This window comes from Lacerta agilis, chromosome 7 (genome assembly GCF_009819535.1).
Source record: "Lacerta agilis isolate rLacAgi1 chromosome 7, rLacAgi1.pri, whole genome shotgun sequence".
In the NCBI taxonomy this organism is placed as follows: Eukaryota; Metazoa; Chordata; class Lepidosauria; order Squamata; family Lacertidae; genus Lacerta; species Lacerta agilis.
Genome location: NC_046318.1, coordinates 55,756,961 through 55,778,018, shown reverse-complemented (window position 1 = coordinate 55,778,018; position 21,058 = coordinate 55,756,961). Strand labels below are relative to the sequence as shown.

The following is a 21,058-nucleotide window of genomic DNA, read 5'->3' as shown; positions in this document are numbered from 1 at the left end:
AAATCACAAGATAGCATATATAACAGTTTGCAAAAAGAAATGTGACATGAGTAGAACTCGTAAAGGCTCCCATATAGTAGGTAGCTTTATTTGATAACTTTATGGAATACAGTAGAACTTCACTAAGTAAACTTACACTCAGACTCGAATGTTATTTTAATTGTGCAGTGATGGTCAAATACATGTTCTGAATTTAAAAATGTATTGTTAGTGGTAGTAGTAGTAGTTAAATTCATCATCATCATTATTTGCACAACTACAGACCATGGAAGTTACAACAACTGAAGGGCCACAGCGTCTCCACCCCTGCCCTAAAGGTCAGGAACAAGATTGTAGGTGGTCTGCCTTAATTTGCTGGGTTGCCCCTGGAATCCCTCACCTTAAACGTTTTCCTCTGGTTGCAGGAAAGCACCAGGATGGCATTCAGCACCTAAGTAAGATTATTTATTTATTTATTTATTATTATTATTATTATTATTAGTTTATTTATACCCCGCCTTTTCCTCCGACGGACTTGGGGCATCCTACAGATGAAAAAACTGGGTTTCTAATTTTTGTAAGCCGCCTTTACAGTATTTTCGATTTAATAGGAAGGAGAAATTAAACAACAGCAAAAAAAAAAATGACAGGAAAAGGCGATCTAAGCGAGAACCGTCTCAGACAGCCGACATTGGCACTCCGCTTTTAAAATAAACACACACCCGCCCCAAAAAGGACCAAAACGAAGGACGGAATTTCTCGACGTCCGCTCGGAACTGTCCCTCTCGCCTACTTGGAAGCGGCAGCAGTTCCCGGCGCATGCGCTCTCTCTTCGGGCTGGCCGCTCCCACGTGACCTGGACGGGGTGTGGGGGAGGAGGCGAGGAAAGGGTGCCGGCGCTATTGCCGCCGCTGCCGCCGCCGCGCTGCGTCTCTCCGCCTCTGTCTCTGTCTCTCTCCCTCCCGGCCCGGGCCGGCGGCTCAGAGAGAGGGGGGGAGGGAGGGAGGCGGATCCATCATGGCGTCTATGCAGGTAAGCAGCTTGCGGCGGCCAGGCTGGGGCGGCGTGTCCTTTCGTCCCCAGGTGTAGAGGGGAAGAGAGAGGGGAAGACGCGGCGGGGGAGGCAGAAAGAAGGCGGCGGGCAGAGCGGCGGCGCCGGTGGCGGTTGGCGCGGGGGCGGCGCTCTTCTCGTGCCCCTGCTGCTGCTGCGCTGGTTTCTGTGGATGCGGCTCCGGGGAGGAGGAAGCTGTGGCGGCAGCTGTTGTCGCGTTTCCTGGGCGAGCGGCGGGAGGGACTCCGTATGAGAGGAACTTGGCGCCGGAGCGAGGGAAGCCTGGGAGCCGAGCGAGGGGTTTGGGAGAGGCCAAGGGGAAGCCCTTCCCTCAGCTGAGGCAAAAGGAGATGCACATTTATTTGGGGTCGGGAGGGGGGAGATAGGTGCGCGCGCTCTAGGTTGGGCCGGTACCAGGAACAGCAGGTGCGTGACCCCGGCTCTACTTCCCTTAGGTGTGGTTTAGGGCTGGGGTGGTTTGGCCCGGGCTGCTGCAGCTGCTTGGGAGGCAGGAGGAGGCGCAGGCGCCGGATAGCTGGATGGGCCCTGCTCGCTTTTGCTGTGACAGGTCTAGTCGCACGCCTCAGGGTTTCCCTTTAAACTTCTCCCTTTTCTTCAGGGTAATTTTCAGTGCAGGGCTGATACGGGGCGGTTGTTTGGCGGGCGGGGGGCGATCCATGAGGGGATGATTTAAGGAGGAGGGTCACTCAAAGTCAGGAAGTGTGGAAAGTCATTCTGACGCCCTTCTCCTTTTTTTATTGCATACGTTAGTCACTGTATATTTTGCTTTAGGAAGGAGCGGCGACGGTAGCTCCGTCCTCTGCCTGATGCGTTGACGTTTCTCTCTCTTTCTCTCCCGCTCCGCCCCCGCCCCCCACCGCCTTCTTCTCACCTATTGTGCCTTGTCCTTCAGACTTCAAAAAGGACAGCAAGCTTGTTTGGTGTGAAACCTCCTGTTCAGATCTGCCTTTCACCAAAAGGTCCCGCAGTTCTCCCCACCACAGAGCTGCTCTGTGGGATTACTGATGTGATGGTGCATGAGAAGCAGTTTAGGAAAGATGCTAGGCTAAGGAATCAACAAATCAGCACCATTTATTTATATCATTATTACCTCGTGTGGTGGTATTGGGCTGCAGCCCTTTGTAGACAAAGTTATGCAGTGGTACCTTGGTTTAAGAACAGCTTAGTTTATGGACAACTTGGATTCAGAACACTGCAAACGAGGAAGTAGGTGTTCTGGTTTGTGAACTTTGCCGTGGAATAAGAACATGTTTTGCTTCCTGTTGAGTGTGTTCCATTTGTAAATTGAGTCCCCCGCTGCTATGGGAAAGCACGCCTTGGTCTAAGAACACTTTGGTTTAAGAACAGACTTCCGGAACAGATTACGTTCGTAAACCAAGGTACCACTGTACTCAGAGTAGACCCATTGAAACCAGTCATGTCCTATTGTCTTCAATGGCTCTACAATCCATAGAGGTGGATTTACAAGCTTGACCAGCTTAGGCAAGTACATCATCCTATGGAATAGGGCTGCCTATGAAAAATGCGTACTACAATACTAATTTCGTTTAGTGTTCCACTGGGCTTCCTGTTGCTTTTGGATGAAAGCTGAAATAAGCAGTGCATCCAGTGTTGTGCCTTTTTTAAAAAACAAAGAAACAAGGATTTATATACTGCTTAATCATCAAAATAAAATATAAAACATAGGACAATATATATGTGATTTCAATTTAGAATTGATGTTAAAATATTAGAAGTACAGTAACTACTTATTTTAATATCAAAGAACAAAGGATATTTTTTAATTATGTCAAGCAAGACTAAACAAAACATGCAGAACAGGCATCTAATGTTCCAAACAGATGGACAGACAAAAACCTAAACCTTATTTATATTCAGTTTAAATAATACAAGATTGGAGATTAAATTTGCTGATTTTTTTTCAAGAACTTGAATTGTAAAACTACATTGCAGCAGTAGAAGAATAGTTCTTTTAAATGCATAAGCTATAAAGTGACTCATAGAACATGAAGGCTTTTTTGGGTTCACAGAACATTAATGTTTTTGTGGGTTCTCCCCCCCTTCATCTCTACCTCTCAGCTTCTTTTACATTTCCCTTAGCTTTTACACTGCAGAATGAGAACTTGCAAGTTTCTCAGTTCTGTGATGGTTAAAGTGCATTACTTTTAGTCACGATAGAAATTGTGTTGTATTTGTTCTAGTTTCTTGGTAACTTTCTGGCATTGTGAAATTCAGCTCTTGTTTCTTATTGTGGATACTGTGCTGTCAGGGGTATTGATTAAACTTTTGGATAATATGCTGGGTATACCTTATTTCCCTAGGCAATTTGATCAGAGAATCAAATGAAGGTATTTAACATAATTTCCAGCTTTCATGTCTGTATAGCACTCTTGAGCACTCCAAATACTTTGTAATATGTCTTCCATTCAGTCTTAGGGAATAATTCATCTGATGACATATTTAATTTAAATGTGTAATTCATTCAATTATTGGTGTCACTTCCCTGTTTCCCAGGGTACATCTCAGAATAGGGCTTGCCACTTTGGTCTTCTCTACTACAGTATATCTAGTATGTGGCATTAGATATTTAGTAGCAAGAAATTGCCGAAAGAGGCCACATTTATAAAAGGATTCTGCATTTTCTGTGGCACTGCACCAGTTTAATTGCCTAGAGCAGAACTTTCCAAACTTTTCATGTTGGTGACACACTTTTAGACATGCATCATTTCACAACATAGCAATTCAGTTTTACTAGCAAATTGGTGATTAAACTAACTCCTTTCCAACCCCAAGGACTGTGGGGAACATTTGTGTTGCACACCTACACACTGCAGCCAACACACTAACGTGTCACGACACATAGTTTGGAAAGCTCTGGTCTAGAGAGCTAAACTTTTGTTTATTCTTTTGTATTGCATGCAGGTCTCCTACTAAACAAATAAAAAACAATACTGTTTGAATATTTAAAAACCAGCAGTTTAACTTGTGTGTGCTTCATAATCTATTTTACCACTTCTAGCAATTGAAGGTGGTGTCTAAGCAGGAAGTAAGCTAATCTTAGTGCAGTGGATGCATGATGGTACATTGATACATACCCCCATTCTGCCATGAAGTTTGCTAGATGGCCTAAGGCGAATAATTCTCACTTAAGTTTAACTGTGCCATTAAAAAAAATCTGGGGTGTGTGTGTGGTGTGTACACACACAGTGTATAATATAATACACTGAAATGAAATGCAACTGAAGGAAAATAAGAAATGCATGTAACATCATGAAATACTCACCTAATAATATGATGTAGCACTATGAGATTATGCTCTGCTCTGAACACATTTTACGATTAAACAGTTTAGGATTGGAACATATGTCAAGAAGTGACTCACTGTAATTGGACTTGTGAAACCACATTGCTTTTTGGATTGGTTCAGATATAATGAGAAACCATAACCTTTCCTAGAATGGGAGTGAGTTGTTTTGTCATTAGGCATTCCTCTCTCCCTTGCCCTCCCCTTCCATGCACACAAGAAGGATAAAAAGGGGGAAAGAGAGGACCCAAACAATAACTGCCCAGTCAGCCTGACATACCAGGAAAGATTCTAGAGCAGATCATTAAGTAAACTGTCTGTGAGCACCTAGAAAGGAACGCTGTGATCACTAAAAGTCAGCATGGGTTTCTGAAAAATAAGTCATGTCGGACCAATCTGATCTCATTTTTTGACAGAATTACAAGCCTGGTAGATGAAGGGAATGCTGTGGATGTAGCCTATCTTGATTTCAGCAAGGCCTTTGACAAGGTGCCCCACATTATATTCTTGTAAAGAAGCTGGTAAAATGCGGGCTAGACAATGCTACCATTCAGTGGATTTGTAACTGGCTGACTGACCGAATCCAAAGGGTGCTCATTAATGGCTCCTCTTCATCCTGGAGAGAAGTGACTAGTGGGGTGCCACAGGGTTCTGTCTTGGGCCCAGTCTTATTCAACATCTTTATCAATGATTTGGATGATGTGCTTGAGGGCATCCTGATCAAGTTTGCAGATGATACCAAATTGGGATGGGTGGCTAATACCCCAGAGGACAGGATCACACTTCAAAATGACCTTAATAGATTAGAGAACTGGGCCAAAGCAAACAAGATGAATTTTAACAGGGAGAAATGTAAAGTACTACACTTGGGCAAAAAAAATGCAAGGCACAAATACAGGATGAGTGACACCTGGCTTGAGAGCAGTACATGTGAAAAGGATCTTGGAGTCTTGGTAGACCATAAACTTGACATGAGTCAACAGTGTGATGCAGCAGCCAAAAATGCCAATGCAATTCTGGGCTGCATCAATAGGAGTATAGCATCTAGATCAAGGGAAGTAATAGTACCACTGTATTCCGCTCTGGTCAGACCTCACCTGGAATACTGTGTCCAGTTCTGGGCACCACAGTTCAAGAAGGATGCTGACAAGCTGGAAGGTATCCAGAGGAGGGTAACCAAAATGGTCAAAGGCCTGGAAACAATGCCTTATGAGGAACGGATTAGGGAGCTGGGTATGTTTAGCCTGGAGAAGAGAAGGTTAAGGGGTGATATGATAGCCATGTTCAAATATATAAAAGGATGTCATATAGAGGAGGGAGAAAGGTTGTTTTCTGCTGCTCCGGAGAAGCGGACATGGAGGAATGGAGAAGCGGACATGGAGGAACTACAAGAAAGAAGATTCCACTTAAACATCAGGAAGAACTTCCTGACAGTAAGAGCTGTTCGACAGTGGAATTTGCTGCCAAGGAGTGTGGTGGAGTCTTCTTCTTTGGAGGTCTTTAAGCAGAGGCTTGACAGCCATCTGTCAGGAATGCTTTGATGGTGTTTCCTGCTTGGCAGGGGGTTGGACTGGATGGCTCTTGTGGTCTCTTCCAACTATGATTCTATGATATTAGAAAATTTCACTTAATTTTAAACAAACTAGTTTCCTGTAACACCTAGACTCAGTGAACTGTGGTGTTAAGATAAATAAGTGGAATATACAGGAACACACCATGCTTTCAAATTCTGACTTGTTCAAAACTATATTTTAAACAGTTCTCTGAGTTTCAACATAATGGAGAACTGCATCTTATGTGGAAGTTACATTCCTGAATACAGATGCCACTGAATACAGATTAGGCTGTTATGTGGGCTTTAGCTGGTATTCAGAATGATTTTCAAGCCTTCCACTCTTTGTATTCTTGCTACATTCTCAACTACTTGGAAACCAAAGAGATAGCTGAACTCTACAAATAAGTGTTTGGGAATAAATGGGTAATTTTTCTATTCCAAGGATCAGTCAGGACCATGACAGAACCATCAGGCACGTCGGTAGGAAAATCTGAAAGGACTACAGGAATCCATTTGGCTTCATAAGCTTTCAGTAGCAGCCTATGTAATGGGTACTCAATCGCTGCAGGTACCAAAAGCAGCCCAAATCGGGACTAGGTAATTATCTGTCTGTAGCAATGAAACCAGTGAATCAAGCATATGCCCGACTAAATGTCATTTGAGGCTTAGGGTTGTTGGGGACAATAAGTCCTGAGCTGTTTTTATCAAGGTGGCATTGGCATGAATATATGTCTCATTTCAGAAATGGAGACTAGAAGATGGTAAAGTGAGCGGCAAACAGACAGAAACTATTCTGCTTTGAGAAGTCAACACTACATGCGCACATTTATATTTAGTATATTCAGTGGATTGTTGGGCTAAGTGAGTGAAACCTTGATGAACCATGACAACGTTGATCCCTGTTCATGCTGATCCTGTACCTAGGAACTCAGTAAGCAAATTGGGAGAGGATAACCTCACCACCATCATCCAACCTATCTGTGTAATAATCAGCATCTTCATCCAGAATTAAATCCTGATGGCAGCAGTGTTACCATTCATCAGCCTAGCTTTCAGGAGAAGCACTTGCAAGCTTGATGAATTGCAGTCATGGGTACCAGGAAATGTAGGGTTAGAGGAAGGATTTGAAAATGAGAGAGCATGCAATGCCTTGTCTTCCCTTCACCTGACCTTTCCAATTCCCACTGTCATATCTGCATCTGCCTAGGATTCTGCAAAAGGTAACACCAGCAGCTCCAGTATCCCCCGCCTACCTTCCTTTCCAAATACATATTTAATGGGCATGCCTACCAGTCCCAAAGGCAGCCTCCTTTGGTGCTGTCCCCTTCTGGGTCACTACCACTGGTGCCCTGCAGTAGTACTGGTTTCAGAAACCTTCCTCACAGGGCTGCTACAAATGTAGGCACAACTGGTACTGATAGTGATGTCCTCACTGTGGAGCTCCAGAATAAAATATACAAAAATGAAAGCAAGATAATAATACAAAACTATAGATAATAATACGAAACTATAACACACACTCTCTCTATATATATATAGGGACGTGGGTGGCGCTGTGGGTTAAACCACAGAGCCTAGGGCTTGCTGATCAGAAGGTCGGTGGTTTGAATCCCCGCGAGAGGGTGAGCTCCCATTGCTTGGTCCTGGCTCCTGCCCACCTAGCAGTTCGAAAGCACGTCAAAAGTGCAAGTAGATAAATAGTTACCGCTCCGGCGGGAAGGTAAACGGCGTTTCCGTGCACTGCTCTGGTTTGCCAGAAGCAGCTTTGTCATGCTGGCCACATGACCCGGAAGCTGTAAGCCGGCTCCCTCGGCCAGTAATGCGAGATGAGTTGCGCAACCCCAGAGTCGGAGACGACTGGACCTAATGGTCAGGGGTCCCTTTACCTACATATATATATATATATATATATATATATATATATATATATAGTACTACCTCAGCAGGCAAAACTTACAGAAAAATCAATAAAAAGGCATAAAAGTAACCACCCCTTCAAGGATACTATCTAGCCAAATATACATTCTTCCCCACTACCAACTGCATGTTTAGATTGTATACGTAGGCATCTGAGGCAGTCTTGGTCTCAGAACTTGCCAGACTGAAATGTGTCAGGGTAGCCAACATAGCACACCCCATATGTTGTTGGAGTACAGCTCCCATCAGCCTCTGCTAGCATGGCTAGTAGTCATGGAAGATGGGAACTGTAGCCCAATAATTTTTCACCTGAGGCCACTTTGAATTGGCCCACTATCATTCACTCTGAGCAACTTGACCAGAAAAAGAAGAGTTGATAAATGGAAGGTTTTTCCTGCAGGAAAGGGTAGCTTTCCACTGTCTTTTTGAAAGAGGTACATGGGCATTTGTTGTGAAATGGATAAGGACTCACCCTTTATTAAAAACTATAAAACACATTTAAAACAGTTCTGCTGCCACTTCAAAGTGTGCTTCCACACTGTTCATCCTCATGTTGCATGTTAGAGCACATGATCTAAGTATATGCTAAATGCTTAGTGTTAAATATTTGATAAAACTGTGATTGTATTCCAGTGGCAAAATTTCTTTCCTCTAGAAGGACACAGTGCCTTTGAGAAGAGATCTGTATAAAGTTTGCTAGAATCTGTTTTCTCCCCACATCCATCTCAGCATTCCTGGGAATTAGAAGTCTGCATGCATATCACATTTGTTGTTTAGTCGTGTCCGACTCTTCGTGACCCCATGGACCACAGCACACCAGGCACTCCTGTCTTCCACTGCCTCCCGCAGTTTGGTCTGACTCATGTTGGTAGCTTTGAGAACACTGTCCAACCATCTCATCCTCGTGTCGTCCCCTACTCCTTGTGCCCTCAATCTTTCCCAACAGCAGGGTCTTTTCCAGGGAGTCTTCTCTTCTCATGAGGTGGCCAAAGTATTGGATCCTCAGTTTCAGGATCTGTCCTTCCAGTGAGCATTCAGGGCTGATTTCCTTAAGAATGGATAGGTTAGATCTTCTTGTAGTCCATGGGACTCTCAAGAGTCTCCTCCAGCACCATAATTCAAATTCTTCGGCGATCAGCCTTCTTTATGGTCCAGCTCTCACTTCCATACATCAGAGCTATACACAGTATCTCCATTCAACTTTGACCATGCTCTCAAGCAACCCTGGTGGTGGTAGGATATGATAGGCATGTGCAGACCTTCCATTCTCCATAGTGATACCTGTGTACATGTGCTGTGCGGTAAAAATAGAAGTCTGAGCTCTATAGGGATCTGTCCCCCTATGGATGCTGTGTCCTTACATGAGAACAAATCTTGCTTTGCATTTGAAAGTAAAGCAAATTTATTAATAAAGTGTGCTGAATAAGGTGTGTTGAATGTAGTAGATGTGAGGTAGGGCAGAGAGAAGGCAGAGATAGTTCACCATGTGAAATTGAGGGATGATATGTACCAGAATAACCTTATTTTGTACCCTTCTGTTTTCCTGTTTTCACAGTTACTGCCCCTGTATTTCAAGGCTGCCATAATTGTGTCTAATTTGTTCCAGTCTAATCATCTTATACTGCATTTGTCTTTTACAGAAACTTGTAGTAATCCATTCATTTTGCTTCTAATTTCCTTTAAAGATTCTCTTTTTGCTAATAACCTAGTAATATGGGTGTAAAAAGGGTGGGGTTGAATTCTTTCCTTTTTTTAAGTAAACAAATTATTCATTTGTTACTTCTGTAGCTCCTGAGTAGGTTTGTGACACAGTATCAGATAAGAGAATGCATTAGGGAACAACTGAATCCTGGGCATTAAAAAAAATACCTATAAGTAAAGGACAAAACTTGCCTCTGCATCTTAGGTGTAGCTTGTGATTGCTGCTAGTGCTGCTATTGTACTCTAGAAACAGAAATACCAATTATCAATGTAAATTTATGAAAAACTTCCTCTTGCGCTTATGTTTGGGGATTTCTTTTACATTGTAGCAACCTGCCAATGTTTGCTTCATTGACATAAAATTTACAGTTCCTTTCCATATTAAAAGCCTGCACCTGAAATGAACAGAAGGACTATGTGTTCTTCAGTTGCAAGTTAGTGACTAACACCACAATCCGAACCATGGTTTAAACTACACAGCCCTAATTCCACTTACTTAGTGGTAAGCCCCATTGAATTAAATGGGACAAACTTTTGAGTTGACATGGTTAGAGTTACGGTAGCACATGGTTTAGGATTGCAGTATAATTTACAAGGTATTATGTACATTTTTATGCACTCTTCATGCTGGAGTCTCAAGGTAGAGTACAACAGTTAAATAAAACAGAAAAAGTACAAAATTTAAATTAAACAATAATTAAAATAGCAACAACACAATAAAATATGTTGACAATCTTTTTTTTTTAACATCACTATGCAGAACTCTTCATTGCCATCTACCGTAACCATGCTGTGTTGGTGGTTCGGATTTCAATTCCCCCCACCCCACTTCCTAGTATGAGAAGGATCCAGGGCAGCATCTATTAATAGTATTTCCCTTTTCTTACTGTTTTAGGCTTCCTGCACTTTTAACCAAAGCCAGAATGCCAATATTTATGCAAGTCATTTTTAAAATGCACATATACACAAACACAAACTTTGGACTCCACTGTTCTGACCTTCTATATTCTGCTGCATTTGCTTCATCTGTGATATAGCCTCATACTCCATGTTTGAACTGATTACAACCCCACTACCCCTTTAATATTGTGTATACTGTGGTATCTGCTAGGCTCAAGATTGAAATAAATTATTATTATTATTAGTAGTAGTAGTAGTAGTACCAGGGCCGTCTTAGAGGGATCGGCCGCCGTGGCACAGCGATCCGATCCCTCGGTGCCCCCGGCGGGCCGCCTCTCTGCTCGCTTCCCTCCCGCGCTGGCCGCCCCTCGGGAGGGGGGGTGGGCGAGCGGGGGATGAGGGGGGTGTCGCTGGAGCGGCGCGGGGCTTTGCGCGCCCTTCCAGTGCTCCAGCTGGGGCTCCGGGATGCAAGGGTGGCTGGCTTTCAGCCCGCCCACCCGTGGGGGCGGGGGCGGGTTGGGGAGGGGCGCTCGGTATGCCAGCGGGCTTGCGGGGGCGCTCCTGGGGGGCCCGGCACCCTGGTGTGGTGCGCCACCAGCCCCTATGGACGAGACGGCCCTGAGTAGTACAGTGGTACCTCGGGTTAAGAACTTAATTCGTTCTGGAGGTCCGTTCTTAACCTGAAACTGTTCTTAACCTGAGGTACCACTAAAGCTAATGGGGCCTCCCACTGCCACTGCACTGCCGTCGGACGATTTCTGTTCTCCTCCTGAAGCAAAGTTCTTAACCCGAGGTACTATTTCTGGGTTAGTGGAGTCTGTAATCTGAAGCGTCTGTAACCTGAAGCCTCTGTAACCCGAGGTACCACTGTAGTAGTATTGAAAGAACACTGTAGATCACCTGGATGCTTTGTTTTTCAACTGTTGGGTGTAGATAGCACTCTGGTGTGAACCTGCAGCATATTTGGTTTATGAAATTGTATGTGTGTGTGTATATATATATATATATATATATATATTGCAACTTCACATCAATAGCCTGATCTACATATGCTTTTTTGGGGAGTAAGTCTGTCTTGGGTGGTTTACTCCTGAGTATGCTTCTTAAAGAGTATGTGAATCAAGACTGAACGATAATCTTTTTCGAACCAATAGTATAGATGCACATAATTGTTCAGGTATAAGTCATATTAGGAACAAATCAAGGAAAGTCTGCTATGCATAATCTCTAAACTCAGTAAAATCTTGAGATAAATTTTAAAATAAAATCTCTAGCCCTCATTGTAACAAAGAAATTCTGAAGAGACTGAAGTTCAAAAAGGAGACTCTCCAGATGTAGGCCACAATAGTTTAATAGTTTAGGCACACTCAGGGCCTTCAAAACTCGCAGTAAACAGCACCTCCCTGTGCCATAAAGCGGAAAGACCCTCCACTTCTTATGTGGTTTCTCCATATGGTATGGGTGACTGCTATTTGTGAAATAAAAGTCCCAAGTTCCACTGGCAATGCAGAGGTTGTGTTCCATTTCTCTGGAACTTGACTACTTGGCTACATATTTTTTTTTAAAAAAAGAAGCTGCTCATCACTCTGAATATTACTGCTATACACCAGTATATGGAATTAATAGTACCAAAGGAAAATAAGTTGTTACACTTCTCAGGAGATGTTTCCACAAATGCCATATAGAATGAAAAGTTTAGACCAGTGGCTTAGCATTGACACATGTCAGTCTTTTATGATAGGAATTTTTTTTTAATATAAATTTTTGACATGTATCATGTAAGCCTGTTTGGCAATACTGTTTGTTGGTCAGCAGTAATATGTACTAAACAGTTAGGGAAGTTTTTAATGTATGATATTTTAATGTATTTTAAATCTTTGTTGGAAGCCACCCAGAGTGGCCGGGGAAACCCAGCCAGATGGGCAGGGTACAAATAAATTATTATTATTATTATTATTATTATTATTATTAATGAAATATTTAAAAAGCTCCTCCTCCTTTCTTTTTTTAGAAGAGGCTACAGAAAGAACTGTTGGCTTTACAGAATGACCCTCCACCAGGAATGACTTTGAATGAAAAGAGTGTCCAAAATTCAATTACACAGTCAGTGTGTTTACATTTTCATAATTTCTGTTCTAGCTGAAACTGAAAATGGGCAGGATGTTGTGTTTTCCTAGCAATATACTGTTTAAAAAATGTGAAACGTACAATATCTAACCTATGCATGTACATTAATTATATTTGCAAGCATGTTATAGTATACTTATACATAGTTAGTGACCTATGCATTTATATTAAATGTATTTACAAGTATGGTATAGTGTAAATATGGGGTTGTATCCAGTGCTACTGCACAGGGTTACGCTGGTGCAATGGGACTTGCATTTCCTCTCCTCAGGCTATGTGCCCCCAAAGTCTGCTTTGAAGGGTCTCCTAACCCCTCTGAAGCAGATTTTGACAAAAGGGAGCAAATAGGAGAGAAAGAAGTTCATTGTGCTTACAGAAGTCTCACGTGCCTGCTGAGCTAAAGCATTGGATATAGTCTATAGTAAGTATGGGATTTACACAATCAGCAGCTGGAGCTGTTCTGTTACTCTGAAAATAGTTCGGTAGCAGTAAAGTTACAGAAGTTTTTTTTTATTTCCATAAAAAATGCCCAAGATGGCATTTTTAAATGAATAAATTAAGAATGTTCTGCTTTTTATCTCATTTTGGGGCTGTTCATTCTAAATGGAGTCACAAAACTCCACAGTTGGAATGCAGACTGATTTTAAATGTTTTCTTTCCTCTACCTTTTCATGTGAGGTACTGAAATAGTTATAAAGTAAAAGGGCAAAAAACCTATGGACAATTGTTCTGTATTCTATAAATATTTGTGTTCATGTTTGTTGACTTATTTGAAGAGAGCTGTGGACACAGTTGTCAGTATAGCATCAAGGTGTCCAATATTCAGAACTGTACACATAGTTTACACAACTGAATTAGGAACTGCTTTCAGCAATGCACGGGTGACAGGGTAGTGCTGTCAGTTTCAAATGATTTAGGTACAAACATTGCTCACTTGGAGACATGATTTACAAGGGCATCACTTTTTATAGAAAAGAATGGTATGTGGTTCTGGTAGTTTTGTGAATATTGAGAACCCTTCAGCCTTTTTTGTGTGAAATAACAAGTTCAGGTTTTGGGGTTGGCATCACAAAAGATTGCTTGCTATTGCCTCCAACTTTCAATAAAGTTAAATCTTCATTGTTCTTGATTAATTATGAATGTATTCATAATTTTTGTCAAAGTACATCAAGACAGTAATTTAAAATTTATATTCACAATTTAAACAAAAGCAGCTCTTGCTAGAATTGCAATTTATCTGTCCATCCCTCCCGCTTTGAAATAGCTAATATTATTTGTTAGTAGAAATTTGAATGGGTTATAGTCCAAATTTGATATCAGGCACAGTTCTGCTGGCAGGAGGTGGTAGACTGAATGTACAGTTCACAGACTTCCTTTAAACATGGCCAAGGATTAGCTCATACAGTGGGACTTTTAAAGATTTTTTTCTGTAAGCATTAGACCTTCATCAGCATTGAAAGTTGCTTTTTGCTACTATGAGATTAAAAGAAGCACCCTTTTCAGTGTATGAAACAGCTGCTTGCAAATTAGAACTCAAAACCTCCACTAGATATATTGAGTCAGTAATTTTTGTCTCTGTGTTGTGTAATTTATTTTATTTTATTTCCAAAGATGGATTGTAGACATGGAAGGTGCTCCTGGAACATTATATGAAGGGGAGAAATTTCAGCTGCTATTTAAATTCAGTAGTCGGTATCCATTTGACTCTCCTCAGGTAACTTACACTATCATATATTTAGTTTCAATTTTAAACCACTTGTGTAGCAAAAGTTGATTATACATTGATTACAACTCATTGGGTAAAAGTCATTGCCACTCCAGCAGATATTGTGGAATTTCCCTTTTTCTCTCCTCATCTGCTCTGGAGGGTTCCCCAGTCCTGCGGAGCAGATTTTGGCACTACATGGGAGGCTGAAGTGGGGAAGGGGAAGGCCTCTGTGCATAAGTGGGATGCTACAGTTGGATGTCACACATTGTGTTATCTCTTCAGAGAGCAATAATAATAGTTTTTTTCTGGCAAAATGCTGTTTTGTTTTTATTTATAATTTTCATTTATATAACAACAATTATTCAATCATAATTTTAACATTTCAAACTCCAACTCCCTATCCCCTCTTTCTGTGCTTCTTTACATTTCTTTTCATCTTCCTGCATACTCCAAATTATCTCAACATATTATTTTATATATCTATTCCCATATATATCCCATATATATTTTGAAACTGCAGGTTTTTACATTAATCCTGCCAATGTGTTAATCTGTTTAGTTTGTTTGTAAATACTCAATAAACCATTTCCATTCCTTTCTTTAAAAAATTGTTATCTTGATTTCTGATTCTCCCAGTAGGTTTCACCATTTCTCTGTAGTCCATTAACTTCTGTATCCATTATTCTCTTGTCAAGACCTCTTCTTCCTTCCATTTTTGGGCACATAACATTCTTGCTGTGGCTGCATGCATAAATAAATTTATATACTGTTTAGATAGTTCTGATCCCATAATTAAAAAAAAAGCTTTTGGTTTTTTTAAAAAATAAATGTTATCTTAAACATATTTTTCAGTTAATTACATAACATCTCCCAGCTTTAACCTTATTACAAGGTACAAGGTACCATCCACATATGAAAAATGGTACCAACTTTCTCTTTACATTTTCAACACATATTCAATTTTGATTTATACATTTTTGCCAATCTACTAGGTGTTAGGTACTATCTATATAGCATTTTCATATAGTTTTCTCTTGAACTATAACATGCTGTAAATTTTATATCCATGTTCCATAAACGTTCACATACATCCATTTTTACATTATGACTAATATTTGTTGCCCAGTGTATCATTGAAGATTTCACTTGTTCGTCCATTGTCTCCCGAGCAATAAGAATAGTTTAGCCATAAACTGAGCACCTAATTATCCACCATGGAAGATAATAGTGACATTTTGAGTGGCATTCCTGGTTCCAGCAATTGACCATGCCTCATCTCTATGCCTCATTCTTAGCACTCAGAGATTTGCCTTCGTGCCTGTGACTTAAAAATGGCTTGCTAAACAGGAGCAAACTGGATTAAAGTTTATATGTAACATGGCTAGCTGCTTTTCACTGAAACCGAAAAATGCTGCACATATTCTGTGACTTACCTGTATTTATATTAGAATAAAGATATAAACTCAAACAAAAAAGCAGCCAGTCCTTGGTGGGGCCCCCAAGTCAGCTTAGCCCTCTGAGGACCAGGGCAAGTATACCCAGCTGCACAACCCTCTGCATGGGCCTGGTTAGGGACTTTCCTTTTGTGGACTGCTTTTCAATGAGGTCTGCCTGGCATGCTCATTGACATCTTTTTGGTGCTAGGTAAAATACTACAGCAACTTTTTTTTCTTAGACCATGATGACGTTATTCATTATTAGTGTGCTGCCAAAGTTTTCTGCTTTTGTTATTGAGGGTGAGGAGAATCATTGTGTATTTTTCATGAATTGCATGTGTTTTTATGTGAATGTGTTGATGTTATAATGTATTTTTACTTTTGCTCATGTATTTAAATATGATTGGACACCTTATTGTGTAACAAGCGGCCAACCAGTTTGATAATTAAACTATATCCTTATTTTGGGCAAAAGAAAAGAAATAGCAAAATCTGTGTTGTGTGCATGGAATAAAAGAAGATCTGAAATCATACTTTAGGAATTATTGTATATGGATCCTGTAGGGATAAAACTGGAAGCAAATTAGAAACACTCAGTTGAGAAGATTATTTTTTTAATGGAATAACTATCTTGTGTGACAACATAATTAGAAAACAAAACAATGGACAATGTTCTTTTCTTCAGTTTCTCCTTTTAATTGGTCTTGGACAGAATGTTTTGGTTGATAAACGGAAGACTGCTATGGCCATGTTTAAAAATCTGATGATAATAATATAAATCATTATCTTAAGAATTACTGCTTAAAATGGAGAGAAGATTTCAGTAAGAATGTATTGAACAATGTTTGTAGTTAAATATGGGAAGAGCTGTAGTACTAGTAGAGTACATTCTTTTTATGCAAAAGGTCCCAGGTTTAGTCCAAGGTAGGGAAAGAGTCCTGTCTGAAATTCTATAAAGTCAGTTTAGGCAGTGCTGAGTTGGATCGACCACTCGTCTGAGCTATGTTCCAGTTAAAATATTAACATAAAATAGCTTAACCGAAAATAATTATAAATGTGCATATTGGCATCATAGTAACTATGATATTATTAGACCACGTACTAGCAATATTAGGATATGTGGAACAGCTGGGTTTGAGGCAGCAGCTTGACCCAATTTATTATTAGGAGAGAAAGGAAGAGAAATCCCATTTATTACATAGTGGATGACCAAGTGATAGACTTTAAAACTTACATATTACAAGATAGGGAAAGTACAGTGTAATTGATGTTTTTTTTCCAAAACTGGAAAAGGAATAATAAGTGTGGATTATTTAGTTGGGTTGAAATTACGTCTTTTCATAAGGGATATATTTTGGTCCAGTGACTGATGTCATAAAACATGGAAGTTATATAAACTGTGTAATTTCCCTCTCAAATTAAGTAAATCATAGCTGATGTTATATACAGATATATATATATATATACTGTCAATAAAATGCTAATATATTAATTCTTTATTTTATTTTTAGGTCATGTTTACTGGTGAAAATATTCCCATTCATCCTCATGTTTATAGCAATGGTCATATCTGTTTATCTATTCTAACAGAAGACTGGTCTCCAGCTCTTTCAGTGCAATCAGTTTGTCTTAGCATTATTAGCATGCTTTCCAGCTGCAAAGAAAAGGTAAGTCTTTAAAAATAGCCTTGATACTACGAAAACCTCCCATTCTAAAACTGAGGTTTTGTTGATACTTATTAATTTTCCCTTTCTAAGTGTGATGGAATAGTTTAGTAGTTCTAAGTTAAGTGATATGCTGGAACTGAAGGTCAAATGAGTCAATATTTACTGTGGGAAAATATTTCTGTTGAGTTACTGCAAGTTTTTGTGTAGAAGAAAGGCAGTTGCTTTCCTAATGCAGTAAATAACAAACATTAGGACTGAATAGTGTATATACCAATTTCAGTTACTGAATTAGTTTATGTAACAAAAAGGAGTGTCAGAATATAGCAGAAAGCCTTTTTTGCATGTATGCATAATGCACTGTCTATCAGAAATATACTGATTTGATGGGCCTTTATTGCAGAGACGACCACCTGATAATTCATTTTATGTAAGAACATGTAACAAGAATCCAAAGAAAACAAAATGGTGGTATCATGGTATGTATGGACCTTGAAGAAATAAGCAATGCATCTAGGAGCATTTGAAGTTCCTGGGAATAAGTGATTAGATTTGCCTTACTGAACAGAATACTGTATGTGAGGAAGAGTGATGGCCAGGGGCGTAGCAAAGGGGGGGGGGCGGGGGGCGGTCCGCCCCTGGTTCCATAATGGAGGGGTGACAAATTATGAAGGAATGTTTTTTGGCAAAAAAGTTTTTTTATTATTATTACTTTTTATTATTCCTTTGTAAGAAAATATGAAATAATGTAAAACCATTTTTGTGGGGGGGGGGGGAATCAATAGGGGGGGTGTTTGACAATAAATTTTCTGCACCAGGTACCACCTGACCTTCCCATGCCTGGGGGGGGGGGTGTGTGACAAAAATTGTTTTGCCCCCGGGTAGCAATTTACCTTGCTATGCCCCTGGTGATGGCTTAATGGTAGAGCACATGCATGCTATGCTGAAAGCCCCAGGTTCAGTCCTTTGCTGCACTATTAACAGGTTTAGTTAGAAAAAACTATGCCTGAGATTGTGGAAAGCTGCTGGCAGTGAGTGGACACAGTACTGTCATAGTTGGTATATGGCAGCCCTTTGTATCCTGGGTGGTCTTCAATTGAGTTTTACTCAGAGTAGATCTATTAAAATTAACTAGTCATGTTCATTAATTCCAATGGGTCTGCTCTGAGTAAAACTTAATTGAAGGCCACCCATGTATCCTATGTAAAAATAAGCCTCTGCTATCCACATAGATTGAATTGGATCTGGACTTACAGTTAACTGGTGGAATTCTGCTTTTACTAGAGGAAGCAAGGAGGCAATTTCTACTAATTTCTGCTTTCCTGTGCCTCCTGAAAATCTGGGGGTGGGGTATCCTCTGGAATAACATGAGAGATTGCATGGCTACATGCAAGGGGAAGGGGAATTGGCAGTAATTAGTTCCTCTCCCCCCCTTCCACCAGCAGGGAGCTTCTGCTTGATCTCTGTCCCTTCTGCAAAGTACAACAAGCCTTCTGTCTGTGGAATGGCCAGTTTGGATCCAACTCAACAAATCCATAACACTAGAACCCTCCCAGCCTCCAGCCAAGTTGTGAAACATACAAAGAGTCCCCTTTTATTTTAGGTGTATGTAAGGAGTTGCTAAGGACGCGGGTGGCGCTGTGGGTTAAACCACAGAGCCTAGGGCGGTTCAAATCCCTGCGACGGGGTGAGCTCCCGTTGCTTGGTCCCAGCTCCTGCCCACCTAGCAGTTCGAAAGCACGTCAAAGTGCAAGTAAATAAATAGGTACTGCTCCGGCGGGAAGGTAAACGGCTTTTCCGTGTGCTGCTCTGGTTCACCAGAAACGGCTTTGTCATGCTGGCCACATGACCCGGAAGCTGTACGCCGGCTCCCTCGGCCAGTAACGCAAGATGAGCCCCACAACCCCAGAGTCGGACACGACTGGACCTAATGGTCAGTGGTCCCTTTACCTAAGGAGTTGCTGGTCATGATATATATGGGTACCAGTTACATTGGACTGTATCCAGCTGCACGAGGACTTCCACTTATGCAATTCCCTTTCCTCTCCCAATGTGCTTCTTCACAATCTCCTTCCCCACTGTGCAAGCCAGGAGGGTAATGAGAGAAAAGCATTCAGAGCATCTTATCAGGGATAATATCTGCTGTGGCTGGACTTGAATGGGAAAGATCAAGAGCAGAACCTAGTGGAATTCTTAACCTTTTTTCCTTGAAAATCTAGGTCCCATGGCAATGATAGAGGGAGGAACTGTTGTTTGAGGAAATGCAAGCCTAAAATCTGGTTTGGTTCATAGTTCTTTGCATATCGGCCTTAATTTATTTAAACAGAAAAAAAGCAATACATTGGTTCAGATTATGTGGTCTGTTTTTCCAGAATCTGTAGTTTTTCATAATTTTCCAGGGTTCTTTATTGAACAAGCAAATCAATATATGTTGATCTTGTTACCATATGTGCTGGTAGGTGATATTTTGGCCTTAAATAACTTTGTAGATTTTGGGCATCAATATATGTTTAGTACATAATTTTGTTTTTGTTTTGCTTTAAAGATGACACTTGTTGATGCCACCATTTTGTGATACTCCTAACAGAAGATAGTCCTACTGAGAAAATGAGCACTTTGATCATTCAGTCTTTGAACTTTTAACCTCTGACTGGAAGTGACAAATAGGCAATGAAGACTACTTCCCTTGACTGCATTTTTACTGGTGTGCATTCTGGGCGCATGTTGATCGCTGGTTCAGTCCATGCTACTGACGTGCTTTTCTTAGTCATACAGTATTAATGCAGGTGTTAGAAAATGTCAGAATTCAATCTTTTAAATTTTTGGGAGAATTCCAGGTCTTCTTGTATTGTGCAATAATAAGAATTTCTTGACGGTTTTTGGTGTACCCATTGCCGGCAAAAGATTGTATCAGGAAACTTATACCCCTGCCACAAGAAAAGTTAGATGCATGATAGGGCCTACAAAAAGTTTGTAAGTATATTGGGATTATAAAGTAACCTATCTTTACCTTGAAAACCACCTAATTGTTTAGATTTGGATTCTGTGCACTGTGATCATAAAACTAGCAGCGTGAGTTGAAACATGCTTAGCTAAAGAATAAGATCATTGCATATTTACTGAACTCTCAATGTTTTCACAGTGAATTCCCCCCCCCCCCAAGTTATATCAGCAGAGAGGTACGTTCTATGTTATAGCCCTATGGTAAAATGGATACCTTTTGTGTGTGTATTATATTTCTGAAACAAAGGTATGAATAAAATAGAGCAGGGGTGATTTAATCAAGGCAAACATTGTTCTGAAAACGGGAACAGACGGCAGTGACAAAATTGAATTTGCTGCAGTCCATGATTGGCCTTGTTAATATGTACACTAGAGCTGTTTTCCAAGTAGATTGCACACTGTTATTTCATACTAGCCTTCAGCATGAGCCCTGTTGCCTACACAATATTTCATGTATTTATACGTTTGAAATTTTTTGTTTGAGTTCACTGTTTCTTTTGTTGTGTTGTATGTCATATTTGAATGTTACAAAACAATATTTTCACTGAAAAGCTGTCAGAAGATATTTTCTTGTAAATTATTTCTTTACCTTGTAAACATTTATCTTGTCTTCTAATCCTGTACTATAAAGGAAGAAATACATTTTGGACAGAGACGAACTGTTTTGACAAAAAAGTGTGGATCTTTTTATT

The 21,058-nt window shown here is 40.6% G+C and overlaps 1 protein-coding gene across 3 annotated transcripts; it reads left to right on the top strand.

Moving 5' to 3' along the window:
• The first annotated feature begins 847 nt into the window (after positions 1-847).
• Positions 848-21,025, top strand: UBE2W (ubiquitin conjugating enzyme E2 W). Of its 3 annotated transcripts, none has more exons than XM_033155432.1 (6): positions 848-1,011; positions 12,440-12,531; positions 14,167-14,269; positions 17,211-17,366; positions 17,767-17,842; positions 19,909-21,025. In XM_033155432.1, the coding sequence occupies exons 1-6, from the start codon at positions 997-999 to the stop codon at positions 19,920-19,922; spliced, it is 456 nt and encodes a 151-aa protein (XP_033011323.1). In that variant the 5' UTR covers positions 848-996; the 3' UTR covers positions 19,923-21,025. The 3 variants fall into 3 exon arrangements, with proteins under 3 accessions (XP_033011323.1, XP_033011322.1, XP_033011324.1); XM_033155431.1 differs by lacking the exon at positions 848-1,011 and adding an exon at positions 1,241-1,306; XM_033155433.1 differs by lacking the exon at positions 848-1,011 and adding an exon at positions 1,435-1,456.
• Positions 21,026-21,058: the final 33 nt, after the last annotated feature.